Below are 17,680 nucleotides of genomic sequence, written 5' to 3' on the forward strand. Positions count from 1 at the left end.
GATGGTAAGAAATATTTACGGTATTCCCAAAGATGCTATCTCGTCGCTGCTCGGCGGGCCGCGGCACCCGGGCTGCTAAATAACCCGCGAGAGTGTGTCCAGCGGCTTAACGAGACAGACATTTCGTGCACGAACAATTCGTCATATGCGATACACACTCGTGTACAGCGATTCGTCGTCCTCCTAATTGGCACGAATCAAGTTTAAAGTGCCGCTTACACACTTGGACGTGTTTGCGCAAATTCGTACGAACGGCTCTGTTTGGCTATTCGCTCGAGCGTGCAAAGCGGCGTGTAAATCAGCGGTTCCTGGGTTCGAGCTTGGTGCGAAAATCCGTCTGCGGTTGAGGAAAACTCGATCCGTGTAAATCCCGCTTGGAGTGTTAGAGAGGAGGCGAGCCGCACACGGTCGGCAGCACAAACGCTCTCGAACACGCGCGAATGTGTAAACGGATATGTTTGCCATCAACCTCGAACACGATGCGTACGTAGATGATGATGCATCGCTTCCATCGCTCGATTCTATTTCTAGTATTTTTCTACTTGACGCGAAAGAGAGAGAGAGAGAAAGAGAGAGAGCTTCTTTTCAGCAGACTACTAGAGCTCACATCTTTTGCGCTCTCCTTGTTTCTTTGCGTCCTCTCGGCACCCTCTTGGCATTCTTCATGCAAATCGCGGCTAATGACGGTATAAAATTAGTTGCACTGTTTCTACATTTAGCAGAGCCGAGAAAAATAGAGAAGAATGAGGCGAAAACACTCGAGCCAGGGTAAAGCGACTCCGCTGATCCTAGAAGAATAGCCTCCACTTAGTGCGAACGTGGTGGCTACAAGAGAAAAAAAAGTTCACACAGCGTCACACATTTACGCGCCGTCGAACCTTGTGTTCGTGCGAGCGACTCGTATTTTCCATGGAAAGACGCGTCCCGACGGAGTCGGTTTTTCTAATGAGCCGTTTAATTAACGCGATCGAGCGCGACGAAATGCGCGAGTCGATCACAGCACGGCGGGTGCAAGGTGAAAGTGCAAAGTTTCCTCGGAGTGACTGGATCCGATCGTTCGGTCCAGAACCAGCGAAGCAACGGTAAACCATCTCCGCGGGGTAAGGGGACGAAGGGAAGCGGAGGCGGCGAAAGAACGAAAGAACGAGAGAGAGAGAGAGAGAGAGAGGTGAAAACCGCCGCATACCTGAGTGAACAGGTGTGCTGGAGTGAACGACGACGGCCGAGCGCGCGGCGGTGCCCAAGTGAATCGGAATTCGCGCCCTTGCTCGATTAATTATCGAAGGTAAAGCATCGTCGTTGCGCGAGACGCCGGCATGTTGACGACGACGACGAAGAGGTCTTCGTACCTCGGGGAGTACTTATATCATGGAGCATCGCCAGCATCCCTACTCCCGATGTAGGGATCGCGGGGCACGTTCGTCGGAAGAGGAGTACAGCGGCGGAGTGCCCCGGCGAATATCGGGCCAGAGGCTGCTCCAGCGGCCAAGCAAGTGGCAAGTGCCAGTTGCTCCGCAGCATTCGCCACGGTTGGTCGCGATTGCCGGACGTACGGTGGTGTTGCGCTGCTCTCTCGAGAGGGATCTCGCGGACAGACTCTAAGCTCTCTCTCTCTCTCTCCCTCTCGCGGTCTCTCCTTTGGTTCTTCGATCGGTGACGCGCATTCTCGATCGCCCGCAAAACCGTCCGTGTCGCGCAGGTAGTCGCGATCGTCGAGCGGTCCCGCCGGGACCCAGCCTGTCAAATGAATTGAACGGGGAAACATGCGGCGCTGTGTCGGGAACGCAACGCAAGCCGGACCGAGTGGGTGCATGTGAGCACACATAGCGTGTGCGTGTCGTGCGTGTGTGAGTTCTTTTCTTCGTTTCTTCCTCCTCCCCCCCTCCGGCGACTTTCTGTCATTGTCCGAAAACGCGAGGTGCCGACGAGAACGCGAGACGATACGATGTTGTCGACGATACGCGTTGTCGTATTCCTGTCGCTCGTCGTCGCCGATCTCCACGCCGTGGCCAACACCGTCACAACGGCTAAGGTAATTAGCGAGTTGTTGTTTTTTTTTTTTTTTTTAATTAATCGTTTAAGACGAATAGCTCCTTGAACATTTGACTTCACGCTGCGCTTCGGGGATTCCGTAAGTTCGGGTCTTTAAATTAGGTCCAGATTAGGTCGTTTGAATTTCAAACGACTGAAACTATGGAACATAAATTGTGCATGATCGGAATTTTGTCCTTAGGATTTCGCCTAATATTCGGATCCTGTAGATTCACAACAAGAAAGGGAGGATAAATAAAAGCTAAATGCCGGCGTTCGTGCGGGTTTATTATTAAAAATTTCATATTTATTCTATATTTGTATATTTTTATAAACCCACTCTCTCGTACAAACATCGCGAAATTTGGTGTTTATTTAGTTTTCCTTTCTTGTTCAGAATTTTATTATATTATATTTTATTAGGACCTTAAATACTTGGATTTCTGTCCCTGTCTTTAAGCTCTTATCGTTTTCGATTGTTAATCATAAGGTGGCACTTAATACATTCTTCAAGTTGTCAGATCGCAGATTTAATCCTTTTATCTTTAGGTGCTTTCCTCTCTGCGATTAGTCACGTTATTGGCATTTCAGGTATTTGCATTCATGTATATAGATTATCATATATGTTTAGATTATTATATATATACATGTTTTTTAAATTAAATATATTTATTTTTTAATTTTTTCTTTTGATAAATTTGCACACGACTTTGATTATTGAATCTTCGATTCCTTCAATTTTTTAATTTTTTAAATATTTTATGTTCGCAAAATGTTAGTGTTTAAGTTCATCGTTATAGATTTACAATTCCTTAATTGTTATACCTATTAAAAACAAAATAAAAAGAATTTTATTTAAATAAATTTAAATTAAAAACTTGTTGCAATCATGGGCAAATAGTGGATCAATAATAATTTATGAACCATTTTGAGACTGTCTTGCGGTTTAATTTTCGGATGCACGACGAAATACCTGTGTTATTTTATGTATATAAGATTTATTCGCTCCGTTCGAGGGTTAAAAGTGTGTGTGCACTCACGTTCATACGAGATTATTACGATTTATGTGGCTTTCCATCCGACTATTTGAGATTTGGATGTTATTTGTGGTGAAGGTGGAAAAAATTGTTAACTACATTCTTTGGCAAATACAAATAGAAATAAAGATAAGATGGTATAACTTGGAGTTACACACACGTGGCATTCTCATTCAATGAATGAAATTGGTATAGTATAACAAATTTCGTTTGTTATATATTTTTAAGACATTCACATTATTTATATTTATGTCATGTAACATGACTGAAATACATGCATCGCGCTATATTGTGCATCGAAGGTGTATTTCACATCAACATTCCTCCATGCTATTTAAAAAAAAATCAAACACGTTTCATCGCAATAATCTTATAAATGTAGTAATTTCCAACGTTAATTTGCACGTAGACTCTCAACTGCCACAAGAGTCATTACTGACTCACTGACTCACATAGTACACTGACTCACTTTAAGACTAGACATTTGCACATTAGAGACGATGAGGAGAGAGGATGCTGGGAATAGCAGATTAAAAACCACAGAAGAAAGAGCGTCGCTCTCGGCGCCGTTGGAAATATTATTCGGGACACTGGCATATTCAACTAAAATCGAGGGGAAGCGATTTCAGGAAATCTGAGATATCTCTCGCCAACCTTAATACTATCCCATCCTCGGCTTCTTCTCGTTGTTGGCGCACGAGAACGATTACAGTTTTACGCTCAATGCAAATGTTTCTCTTTATACCACACCCGGGCTGCGATACAAGTAGCCTTTTGTTTGCGGTAAGTAAAGAAGAAAGGTAAATCGCGGTATGTTTAACGTCGCGATTAAAGTTCCGGCGAACGTTACGATTTTTTCTAGTTAATTATAAACACAGCTTATCGCCGCGCCAATGATTGCTCGCGGCTTTGTCGTATCGTATCCGTAACTTAGTTACTATTACTAAGATAGTACCGTGAGTAACGAGAGATTCCGAAATGAATTAACGGCCGAGCTTCCTCTCTCTCTCTCTCTCTCTCTCTCTCTAGAGCACAATCTCGTTAAATTAAATTATTTTGATACATCGTTAGTTATAATAATTTTTTATGAGGCCAAGACATCGAAAGTTAAAAAGCGATATTTGTAGTTCCTGACTGCAGTTAACGAGTTAAAAAATTACAAAGAGAGAGAGGGGGGAGAGAGAGAGAGAGAGAGAGAGATAAGAGGGGGAAGATAATATTCTGTTGAATCTATAGGCAAAACTTAATGTACAATTTACAAGGAGTCACATATTTTATAACGATAATTAATTCGATTATATAAAATAATTCGAGCGGTAATAAATATATGTATCTATTTATTTATTTGATTGTTTAAGAAAAATTATTTTTCCCTTTTGTACGCGAATTAATCGTGAATATAATATCAATATATTTGAATGTTGTTAAAGATAGCAAGAAAAATTAGAAAGAAGAACGGGAAAAAGAGAACAAAATAATAATATAAAAATACATATAAATAAATTAAAAAAGTCGATTGTGAATACTCAATTAAATGCTTAATAATAATGCGTTTCTAGGCGGACAAAGACATGTTATATATATATTTTATGAATAAAATAATAAGATAGAAGTACTTTTCCGCGACGTAACCGCAAGATGAGGCATCGTTCTCGGTGCTGAGGGAACGCGTATGCGCGAGATTACATGCGAATAAGAAATCGTGCGGTCCAATCAATTTCCGCGGCGCGATAGCGACGGCGTGTAGTCGTCGGTCGGAATCGTATATACGCGTGACTCCCGTTGCACAGCCGTTAAGAGAAAATCCTTTTTATTTATATCGCGGTCATTCGTTTCTTCCTTATCGAATTAATTACGATAAAGGCGGCCGAGTAACCATCGAACTTATTCCCTTCCCGTCTGGATTCCCATCAACACGAGCGAGAGAGAGAGAGAGAGACATCTCATTTCACCACATTGTGCCGCAACAGTCGTATACCAATTAACGAGACTACAATTAGGCGGCTTTGACGTATGACGAGCCGAGCGGCTGTGCGTTAAAACTATTGTTATCGTACACTCCGTACACTCGACGTCTCTGCTAAAAGCCGGCCATTGAAACCGGTGCAGTTTCGGTGGATTCAATTTGCGACGCTATAAACGAGGCGCACCGTGAAACTCGCGCGGAAATAAAATGAGGATACACTGTGTATTTTAATGTGGGTACATATTTGTGACATTTATAGCGCCGTATTTTTATTTTTAACGGCCGTGTGTCAAGAGTTTCAAAAAACTTGCGACAATACGAAAGCTAGTTACAACCAGGTAGCTATTGCGAAATTCGTGTGCGAAATTCTTTTGTATAAAAGAACAACAAATATTTAATGATGTAATATTTAATATTTAATGACAATACATATATTTTATGATAATTTAATTATTCCGAACATTTCGAAATCCTGGCTTTGGAGAAATCTCTTTACTTGACCGAAAACAAAAATAAAATAAATTTCAGCGGTGAACTGATCTTTTTGACCTTTTTCTTGTTATTTCCTGATTTTATATTTGATTTTGTATTTTATATTATCTATTATTATTAATATCAATCTTCATATTTATTATGTTTTTTATCAGCTGAAGAGAATCAGAAAGGACCGTAACGTTCTAACATAACGAGTAAAATATCTCATGTCGGTATGTCAACCTTTCTCCGCTTTCAATTTCTTTTTCTATGCGGATACAGACAAAAAAAAATTTGCAGAGGAACACTCTGCTTTATCGAATCGTTTTCTTTTTTTATTATTTCGATTGCGTGCCGGAACGATTCATCGCCGGTAAATAATCGCGCCATGCCATTTTGCGGTTCTGCCCATCATTCTTTTTTCATCTTTATCTTAGTCGCATTTTTTTGTTCACATGCCGACCTTCCAGATTTGACGCATACATCTCATTAATAACGCATGATTCCTGCCGTATAAATGTCTCACGGTTCCAACAGAAATGTAATCGGGGAATGACTAGTATTAGATTAAAAGTACTGAGAAATGACAGATACTTATTGACAATTTTCTACGAGATACCATTTGACTTTGTTCCCTAATTTACATCTTTTCGATTTAACAACTTTTTCCACCATCTCTATGTTTCATTACTATGTTTGTTGCTGTATTTTACCGCTTATCTATTATTCGCATCATTTCATCAGGGGCGGCCGTTAATTATTAACTCGCGTGCACGGTAAGCGGCATGTTGTCGTCAAGCACAAAGACGTCAATTATTGTGCTATAATTTCCATGATAGTCCGGCGCTAATTGCGGGTTTCGCGCGAGCGTCACGATCGAGATGTATGACGGTACGGCAGGAATTGGAGCAAAAAACAGAGGCCGGCGCCACACGGCCGCAATTGACTTGCGGCTTGACAATTGACGCAACGGACAATTGGCCGCGGAGTAGCGTGATCGATTCTAAGCACGAGATGATAGTTTATTAGCGGATCAACTTATAAAGAAAAGTTAATAAACTGTGCGTTGAGAAATAAATTTTTCTCTCGCATCTGCTTATAAATGAAATTCTCACGAGCGTGAGAAATAAGAAGGATGAATACGTTGGCTTTCACGTTGCATCGACGTGACGAGGACTTTAATGTGAGATCAACTATGATTCTTCCTCTCTGTTTGCTTTATAATTAGAAGTATAATCTAAGGAGATGGAGTAAAAGGGAGAAACTTATTCTTCAATCTGGTCAGTTAACTCGATCGATATTCCTCGGGCTCGACAAAGGTGAGCGAGGGAAGGAGCTTTCGGGAGGGGGGGGGGGGGGTTTNGGGGGGGGGGGGATTTCTTCGCATGTGCTCGGCGCGCACATGGTGCGTCGCGGACTGTTGCCGAGAGTAACACGAAGAGTTAGTTCTCGAAGGGGGGAGAGCAGGGGGGTAGGGAGAGGAGTAGACGACGGGTGCGTGAGACGACGAGCAGGAGGGCGAAGAAGCGAGGACCCGGTAAGACATCGGCTCTCCCCAAACAGGTTTCTTAAACACATTCTTTCGGTGCTTTCTCGGTGCTTGCCGTTCACGTGGCAGTCGCGGTTTATCTCGTCGTGAAAAATATTTTTAAGCGCACGCTGTCACCGGGAACGATTACGGAATATTACGCACCTCCCGGTATCTCCGTCAAACGCGTACAGTTGCAATTAAACGAGAGACGAGGAGACACGGCAGAGGGACAAAGAGGACGAGAGAGGAAGCGATGATACGCCATTGGAAAGAGAGCGATTTGTCGCGCGAAGATTAATCGAAGAGAAGCGAGAATGTAATATTCCGCGTTGCACGCTCGGGATTTAATTTGATTTTCGAACTAATCAAGCCGGGGGGGGGGGACCTCGCGAACCCGACGGAAAATTCNGAAAATTCCAACGTGCGTTCGCGACTTATTTTTCGAGCGCGAGGAATCGTCGTCGCCCTTCCGGTTGTGCGCTATCTAATTTCAATGCCACAACGTGGATCAGTCGGGGAGGAGGGAAGAAGGGAGACGAAAGAGGAGGAGAAGGCGGCACTTCAATAAATCAGGAAGAGAAGCAGAATGATTGTTGCGGCACGACGCATCCGCGGCGCCCGGAATGCGTCACGCGGCGATGCACCGGTGCTGCATGGCGCACTGCCACGCGATGCATTGCAACCCGGCGCGTTACACCGACACGCTGAATGCCAATGATTGATAATGCATGCCTAATGCAGCTGGGTTGGCGCCACCTCGGACACGATCGGACGTCGCGCGAACGTCGCCGACGGGAAGAGAACAGAGAGCGCGATTTGTTGGCGCGCGCCTCGTTATTGCTGCCGAAGATTTTTCGTGATACCGCGCGCGTAATGCCCGCGCGGTTATATATAGGCGTCGGAACAGTAGACGTTGTTTAACCCCGCTGTACCACCGTTCGTTTCCTGTACGCGGCTTCGGACAGCCCCGAGAGCTCCGGCAGGCGTCCGTACGTTTCAATGAGGCTTGAATCGCGCTTATTCTCGCCTCATATAAAATTAGCTATGGAAAAACGCGGAAATCTAAAGAAGATTGCAAGATTGAGAAGTCTCAGAGATGGATACACCCCGATAAATGCCAATCATCAGTAACGTAATATCAACGTTGTAATTTTCTACTCAACAATGTAACTATTACATAAGACATCCCGTTAAAAAAATTTTTCATATATAATTATATTTCGTATATTTATATATGTTATATATAATTGTGTATAGAATATGTCCATATAGGAAGATATAATTATATGTATGATTATAAATATATATTAAAATATACATGTTTATATATAATTATACATATAACTCATATATTTATATATTATCATATATAATTATATATTTTTATATATTAACAAATTTCATGTATGACACCTTAAGTATAATTATACATATTCATATGTAATTATATATTATAATATTGATATGTTACTGTTAATTGGCGTTTACTTGATATTTGAAAAGCTCTCTCATATTGACAGTAGAAACCATTCAAAAGAATTCACGGAATGGTTCGTTGGTACACGAAATTGATCGGCGAATGCCGTCTAACATGTATGCTTTTTTTTCGTTATAGGAGGAGTGTAGGAAGAGGATAGCCGAATGCATGATGAATGGCGGTGGAAACATGCCAGTGTGTGGAAGTGACGGAATTACATACTCCAGTCAGTGTGAGGCTATCTCTAGGCAATGCAAAGGCGTGTCTATTCTTATCAAACATACTGGGCCTTGTCCAGGTTGGTGCCTTTAACATTCCAAACTGAATATCTTCAAATAGAGTTTCATGAATCGTATGGTACCAGAAGTTTCGTAAAGATTACGCTCATGAAGAGCATAGTTTCCGGTTGAACGGCTTTATCTATCACTTATCTTTCTTTCTCTCGACACGATAAAAATTACTAAACACCAAAAAAGTCCCTTTATTCATAAATTATAGTAAATTTTTTCGTTCATCGTCACGATCTTACTGAATTGTTGAATCTTCAAGGATCACTTATCGAGGTTTCCTTCTCTTTTTTAAGGCCGGTATTCATAATCATAAATTATTTACAATCTTTAATTGAACGAATAATCAATTGCAAAATTGTATTTATACACGGAAAAAACGCTGAATCAATAAATTCCCAACAACATGTGTAATTAGAGTGGATCTTCTTGATTCAATGACAATATAAAACTATTGAATTGAACATTGAACTAATACTTTCCCAGAAAAAAATGATTATATATGAATTTTATTTTTATATGCTCATATATAATTAATAAAATTGATAAATTTAAACGAAAAAATCAATAATTATGATATATAATTATATATGTTCCACATTTAAAGAGAATGTTACTATACGAATATAATTGGAGTAAATACTTATGTTTATGGTTACCTACTATGTAAACATTTAATTGAATTGAATTAATTTTTCCTTTTCCACTCAACTAAGAAGGCGAAGACGTAGATAAAGCTAAGAAGGCGGTGAGACCGAAGAAGTGCGTACGCACGTTCGTTCGCACGTGTGACCTAAATCGAGTATTTTTATATATTTCGTGTGAATATATATAATTATATCATTATTGATAATGATAATCATAATGATATTTTCCATTGAATCAAGATGATTTACTCCAATCGCGCTGCGGTTGGAAATTTTATCGATTCGAAAGAATTTTTTCCCCTGTAGAGACCGTCATTCGGCTGTCCGTCTCAATATTCCTGTATGAAATAATAACAAATTGATAATGAATAGAAATTAATAAGGAGTCATAATTATTTATCAACGTTAACACGGGCTACGAATATCAGGCTACGTTGATTTTCCATCAAGAAGGTAGTCATATTCAGTCTTCCGATTGCATTTCTCTCGATTACGCGAGTGATAACGTATTCTTTGGCCGATTATCCAGAGACACCGGCGTGCTTCTCGGCGAAGCTGACTGCTCGAACGGGCGCGGAGCCCACTTGTCGACAGGACGGTACGTACGCGCCGGTCCAATGTCACGCGGAAACCGGGTATTGCTGGTGCGTGACGCCGCAAGGTCGGCCGTTGCCCGACACGTCGGTAAGACACAAAAGACCACGATGTTTGAGACCCGGTTCCAGATCTGCTTCCGCTGCTTCCACTAGGAGCGGCCAGAGACGGCGCTCGCCGAATTTCAAACAGCGCAGGCAGTATGACAGCAACCGGCACCGGAATACTTGCGATCGCAACGAAAAGGCCAAGTTCAACGCGAACCTCATCGAGAACTTCAAGATCGAGTACAGACGGACGAACATATCCGCTGATGGTAAGCTACGCGCAATACACATGGGATTTCGTCGAGAGAAATTTAATGAATCGAGCTAGCGTCCGTTTACGTTTTCCGCATTAAGATGTTTCCCGAGATTTATAGGCGGATAATCATTAATATTCTTAATATTTTTAATGAGAGCGTATGATGCTCATTGAACTGAATAATTGGGCCGCTTGATTAACGTAGCTCGTTGCTTTTTTTTTTTTTAATTAGAAGAGTGATTTCCAGTTTCGATAATACAGAGTAACTCGTTCGTTTCGGTTCGTTACGAATAACGAAGAGACACACATATTCCTGGCCCAAACACACTCGAGATATTGGCCGGATGTAACATCGAGGAATGTTGAGACACGTGTTGCTTGTTAGGCGATAAGGACGTCGGGCGTGTGCTCTCATGGAAATTCGCGACTCTGGACAAGGACGGGGACGGCTTCTTGAACAGAACGGAGTACAAGGAGCTTAGAAGACTCGCTAAGAAGGCGGTGAGACCGAAGAAGTGCGCACGCACGTTCGCCCGCACGTGCGACCTAAATCGAGATTTAAAGCTATCCAAACAGGAATGGGGTGCTTGCCTCGTGAATGATTTCACTCGTAAGTTTAACACATATTGCATGCGCTTTCCTCCGGTTTTCTCTGATGATGATGTCGATGATGATGATGGTGACGGTAGTGGTGATGGTGATGATGATGGTGGTAGTGGTGGTTGTCGATGGTGACGGTAATAGCGGTGGGCGACTGCGCAAAATTACGCGGCGAGCATGCACACGCGGGGAACGGCGGTGGCAATTTTCTGCGTTAAGCGTAATGCCGGAAGAGCAACGTCATTTCGGCGTCTAAATCGTTGCTTGAATTAAAGCAACGACTACGACGGTGACGACGACGACGACGCTGCGCCGCGACAGGATGTCACGCGCGTTAAGGAGCACATGTGGCCGCGCCGATCCGTATGCTTAACATTTGCGAATCCTGCCGGAAGTTTGCCCACACGAAACGGCGACCGGTCGCCGAGGAATTGAAGCAATTGACCTCGTATATACGAAGCTAAATCCTCGCCCACGCGTCGCGACGACAAAGATTATTTGCTATTTGCGAGCGTCTAATGACGCGTAAACCGCTGGTGTCTGCGTGAAATCCTGAACGTGACGTTAGACGTTCGTGTAATCTCGACGAAGAGTGGACGCCCCTGAGATGAAGTAAAATTGCTTGATTTGCACAGAACGGACGTAAACTATGAGCGAATTAAAGAGTACGATCACGATAACTTCGACGCTGTGTTTTTAACGATTTTAACGATTGTTTCTTTTTTTTTGTCGAAATATTTTTGAAAGAAATGTTCTGGGGTTGTCAGTATTATTATGCTGTAAAATAGTAGTAAAGTTCGGCACGTAAACTTCGAGAAAGAGTAGAGAATTACTACGCTAAATCAAAATAAAATTAGATACTGCTTTTTTTACGTAGACCTGTAGAAATGCACGCAAATGTTTTGCGCCTAACGGCCTAACGGCAGCTAATAACACGGGCAATTACATGTCTTCCTCGTATGAAAAGGAGTTAAAACACACTCTCATTTTTTTGTTTCATATGTAAAAAAATGCATTCTCTCTTTTTATGCGATCACGACGGCAATGATAACATGCTAACATGCTTCTTTTACTAAACATAATTGACTTTTTGAATGGACAGCATGTTTTGTCGATCTGAATGTCATTACGAACTGCTCGAGAATTACTATGATTAAATTAGAAGTTTCCTCGGGTAGAGAAAATTGCGATAGACGAGAAAGCAAAAATTTTATCCCTGTGAAATCCAATTAAAAGATATCCGCAAAAATAAGATCTAGCCGAGAACTATTCCATACGCCGCAAGTTTCGATTATTCCACAAAATGTTCTCCCTCCCGAGCTGTTATTTTAATTGCACTATTTTAATCACTCTCTAAGTAAGAATCGAGCACACGCGACGCAACTAGTTATACGAGTACAAAGGGTCGGCATTAACGTGCATGTTATGCGCGCGCACGTTTTCTGTCGTTGCTGCACTATTATCCGTGTTCGCCCGCTCGTTGCTGTGCTAAAATAAACCTGCGATGCGTGAATGACACAAAACAAAAATTGTACATATATAGGTAAGGCCGGTCGGCTGAGTGACATCATTGTTATCATTTAGTACATTTGTTCTTGTCGCTGAACCCCGCAGACGAGCGCCCCGAGGTCCCTGAGGCCCAAAGGACACGGGCCACGGACCAAGGTGAGTCCCAGTCTTGCAAATCAAAAGCGTTGTCACGTATATATCTTTTTATATTTTAATAAATGATAATCCTTTTTATAGGATTAAATATTATTAAGGTTATTTGTTTCTCACAGCAGTACTTACTTTATACACGCGTCAGCCAATCGTGAATTAAAATTTATTCTCTATTTATCGGAAACGATTTAATATAAATTGGAAAGCAATGGAAATAAAGGCACTTTTTGGTGTCATTAAATTTAATAATAATAATTACTTGTAATTTAATATTATTATCATTATTTAAATAGCTTATGTAATGAAGACTTAAAGAGTGAAAGTGCGAAGTTGCGTCTTGTTGTTAAATTCACGAATAATAAATTAACAAGCCTTGACGTGGCAGCGCTTTCTCTGTATAATACGTAGTCTGTAAAATACGAAAACTTTGATGTCAATAACAAATTTGCAAAATTACTTTGCAAACTGTACATATATACATCATGTTTTGTTTATAAACCGCTGCAATTAACAATTTGTTTTAAACCTCACAAGCTGTACAGAATACACACATGCTGAACAAAATATTTCGATCGAATATGCTCAATCAAAACACATTTTACGCGAAACTCTTGCGATATTTCTTGTAAATGATCATCGGTATAGACTCGTGAGATTGGACACAAACGTTTACTTTTTCTTACTTTTTCTCTTTTATATCTCGTAACATCTCGTTTTCGCGACATATATAAAATTTTTTGCAATACCGTTTTGTCAAAATGAAATGCACCACTTGTTATTCATTTTTAATCTCGATTGATTCAGTCGTGTTTTGTACGATTTGTATTTTGTTTCTATTTGTATTTGTATCTCGTTTTTTGTCATTGTATTTCGTCCTCAGTACCAGTTAATAGTAAAATAATAGTGTCATATATAATAATCGATAAATAGCAATTTTGTTTTATGCATTTCACGGTGGTAAAGGTAATGTGTGTTCGGACATATTGTATTCAATATATCAAAGTTTTGGGGATCAAGGAATCAGTGGTTGTGTTTCATTAAATTCGTCTAAGGACAGTGTTACACTAACCTTAAGTATCTTTCGCAGTTTTAAAAGGTAGCCCTGCACCTATTCATTCGAAACCGACGTTTACCGACGAACTTACGGACACTAAGGAGGAAAATGATGGTAAGCCGCATTTCTAATTGTGATTAACATATAACTTCATTTAACGAGCTTGGTTAATTAAACGCAAGTTAATTGATTCTTATAGATCCTTCGCAATGGTTCCTTGGTCGTTATTGTAACGCAGCATTTGTCTGTTTGTTGCTTCACGTTGCAATAATTTTATTACCTTTAGGAACTATTTAATATTGATTCAGTTAGATTAAATAATATATAATTAATTATAATTTTTTGCAGCGATTGATTGTACCGCGGATAGAAAAGCGGCGTTGGAAGATCAAATACATTCGGAAGAGAAGTTTTACGTTCCGGAATGTACACCCGATGGAAGATACCTTCGAATACAATGTTATTCGGGTTATTGCTGGTGTGTGTATCAGGACACGGGCAAACCTATACCGGGAACATCCGCGAAAAATCTCGTGCCAAATTGCAACCCAGTTCCAACTCCCAGCAGACCTATGAAAGGCAAGTATTTTGAAACACAATGTTTCCTTTTTTCCTTTCTTTAAAAAATATATATCGTAATTAATTCGAGTCCAATATTAGAGAACGAGTATCTTTCAAGATAACATGTGTTTATCGCACTTATCGCGTTATAACGACTGTCATTATTGAACATCAACAGGATGTCCGGATTTGAAAAAGCAACTATTTCTCCGAGATCTAATGGATCTCATGCAAACGAAGATGAAGGAATCGAACACCGAATCCGACGAGACTACCACCAACTGGCAGGCGTCTAAGGAGGAGAGGATAGCTACGTGGCATTTTGTGATGCTTGATAAAAATAAGAACAAGGTAGAATTTAAGTTTAACGACAAAAAAGAATGTTTTTTCGAAAGGTAGTTGCACCTGCATTAACTCCGAGAATATGTTCATAAAATTGTTTAAAAGCTAAAACGATTCCATAGCTCTCATTTCATATTTTTATACAAACGTTTATAACGTATAAAATCATGCAAAAACGTAAAGTTAAATATTTATCTTGAATCGATTATATTGTAAAAGAAAATATTGTAAAAGAAAAAAATTATATTGTATTATATTGTAAAAAAAAAAAATATTATATTGTAAAAGTAATGTTGACCAATGTTTAGTAAAGCAACTGTTGACCGATGAAATTTTTAATTAATCTCTCGTAATGTAAGAGCTAATTGATAGAATTGTCATGCCGTTCAGGTTTTAGAAAGGAAAGAATGGAAAAGTTTTCGTGAAATGGTGGCGAATAACAAGCAGCTTCGGAGATGCGGCAAGAAGCTACCGAGATACTGTGACATCAATAATGACAGAAAGATCAGTATGACGGAGTGGCTTAGTTGTCTCAATGCTCAACGTTCAACGACAGGTCGAAATGTGTTTTATTTTCCATTTTCTTTTCCCTATTTCACTTACTTCCATCTTATTTACAATTCTTATGTATTGAATAACCATGTAGCACAAATGTTCAATAGATATTCTAGGATCGTCTCGGAGATATTCGAATATTTCTGGGACGTTCCTAGAACGTCTATTAGACATTTGCGCTATATGGGTATATATTTCAAAATATTTGTAAATTCATAAAAAAATAATAAGCCTACATATTTATAAACACACCTGCAGCATAAAAGACAACGTTCAATATAATTTATATGTATCCTGCGAAATTTCTTGAAAGTACATTAACTTGAAGTCATAATATTAATTCATATTTCAAGACATGAATTCATATTTGACTATTATAGTTTTTTAAAAATAATTTTATAGTTTTTTTTATCAATTCTGAACACGTTTTAGGTGACAATATGGAGAAAGCATCGACGAGTAAACCGAAGAGGATGGGCCCGAATCCACTAGACAAGTTTCTTAATGACGATGATTAGCAGCATAATGTGATAATAAAGTGTGCTCGCGATTTCGTAAAAGGACGATCATCCTTTTCGCTATTGAACTCTAAATCAGTTGCCGTTGAAGACTCTGATTTTTAATGTATTTTGTAACCGTTAATGTGAGTATAGCTGATGTGTCATAGTAAAATAATATAACGATAAATTTAATCGCATTGTAAAAAAAATTTTTATTGCAGATATTGCAAGATCTCGATATAAAAGTATATCTTTTATGTTTCTATTAATTGTTATAGTGAATGCATACGCGTTGTAGCCAAACAACGTGCACATCAGCGTACTTTAGTACCGAATGTCAATGTAGTAATTGACATAAAATTTTTAAGACAGCTAAAATGTATTTACAATACGATATATGATATGAAATATTCGGCTGACGACCATATTGCAATGCGTAAATGTCAGGTGAATCGGCAAATTCATATGTTTGCTTAGGATTACGCAATGTATTAGATGAATTAGTTGCAGCTTATGAACTTACATATTGACGTAATTATACGATAAATAATTAACTGCCGTTTTGAGGATTTTGTATTGAAAAGTTTTCTTTAAGTTTGAGATTAAAATTGGAAAGAAATCTTATACGTGTATTATTTTAAGAAGAAATTATAGAAATATGTAGTTGAACGATTATTTTTGCTTAAATATCAGAATTTCTTTATACTTTTTTACGAAGACTGTGTAATCGTTATATTTTTAGTGCAATTTTTTTAAGAATAATTTGACATTTCTTTCTATACTGAACTATAAAATAAAAATAAATTACGAATTGAGTAAATCAAAAAATAAAATAAGAACTAAGAATATTTTCACCATATCTAGTAATAAAAAAATCAATATTCTCTTAATTTATATTCGTAAGAACCACAAAATTACTGTATAAATGTATATAATTATTATTAACGGTAATAAAATGCGAAATAAAATTATTAATTTTTATTAAATATAGAAATAGAAGATAATAGAATTCTACGACTTATATCTATACAAGAAATAATGAAATTTTGAACTTTTGAAAAACTATTACAACAATGCTTTCTCTATCTTAATGAATAAATGGTAAATTTTAGTATTTTTTCCTGATAAACCTAATTAATCTTTCAAGGGATGGAATATTGTACCTGCCTATAAATAGGAACTTGAAAAAATAAATATACTTGTTTCAATCTTAGTAATAAAGAAACTTACCTTTATAGTCCTCCTTCTCTTCGGTTCTTAGCCTTCGTGAGAGTGTGGTGGCGTCAAGAGACCGTCGTGACATGCTCATGGGAAGGACCTTTATACCTAATCCGAAAATAATTTATACGTGAAACTCTTTCAATAAATCGTAAAGCACAAAATTAATATAAAGAAAGCACATCTACTTGAATTTTAAGTAATCATAATACGACGAATAACCGACATTTTAATCTCTTCGTCGTATTAATCATAATACGACGAATAACCGACATTTTATTCGATTCCAGACAACGAAATATTCACTTTCCATACCGACCATTATACTCGGCACTCCTGTAAGCTTATTCTATAACTTTTAACGATAATGTTGTCTTCTTTGCGTTGCTGTTGCGCAGCTATATGTGGTGAAAAAATTGGACAACGATAACGTAACAATAAAAATACGGTCGTTAAAAGTTACAAAATAGACCTGTTGGCTGGATATTTATTTTCAGTTATTATTCGACAATATTTTTCTACGTACATGCGTGAGACTTACTTTCAGCACTCCCGATGATAACTCGAACGTAAGATTCACCTTTAGCGAGCCAAAATCGCGAAAAATACCGATGATTATCGAAATTGACTTTTTGGCGTCCAGCCATTGCGTCGCGACTCGTTTCATAACTGCTTGAATATTGCAACGATTGAGTTTCTCGAAGTATATCGACACGATCGATACGGCATAAACGGGCCAATCACAACGATTCATTTAACTGTAAAAAACTGTGCAAGTCAAATTCACGAAATCTGCCTTCAACATTCCTAATGATAATTCATACACAAGGCTTTTCTTTGG

At 39.1% G+C, this 17,680-nt stretch overlaps 1 protein-coding gene across 7 annotated transcripts; it reads left to right on the forward strand.

Annotated features, from left to right (window-relative positions):
- Positions 1 to 1,459: 1,459 nt before the first annotated feature.
- Positions 1,460 to 16,398, forward strand: LOC106740556 (SPARC-related modular calcium-binding protein 2). 7 transcript variants are annotated; one of them, XR_001374090.1, is made up of 11 exons: positions 1,460 to 2,032; positions 8,655 to 8,814; positions 9,980 to 10,360; positions 10,733 to 10,957; positions 12,532 to 12,612; positions 13,697 to 13,777; positions 14,012 to 14,242; positions 14,403 to 14,575; positions 14,957 to 15,122; positions 15,554 to 15,764; positions 15,843 to 16,398. XR_001374090.1 is itself a non-coding variant. In XM_014611722.1 (10 exons), the coding sequence occupies exons 1-10, from the start codon at positions 1,946 to 1,948 to the stop codon at positions 15,637 to 15,639; spliced, it is 1,671 nt and encodes a 556-aa protein (XP_014467208.1). In that variant the 5' UTR covers positions 1,460 to 1,945; the 3' UTR covers positions 15,640 to 16,398. The 7 variants fall into 7 exon arrangements, 6 of the variants coding, with proteins under 6 accessions (XP_014467208.1, XP_014467209.1, XP_014467211.1 ...); XM_014611722.1 differs by having other exon boundaries at positions 15,554 to 16,398; XM_014611723.1 differs by having other exon boundaries at positions 12,562 to 12,612; positions 15,554 to 16,398.
- Positions 16,399 to 17,680: the final 1,282 nt, after the last annotated feature.

The sequence above is a fragment of the Dinoponera quadriceps genome, unplaced genomic scaffold, assembly GCF_001313825.1.
Source record: "Dinoponera quadriceps isolate SergipeBrazil2010 unplaced genomic scaffold, ASM131382v1 scaffold396, whole genome shotgun sequence".
Lineage (NCBI taxonomy): Eukaryota > Metazoa > Arthropoda > Insecta > Hymenoptera > Formicidae > Dinoponera > Dinoponera quadriceps.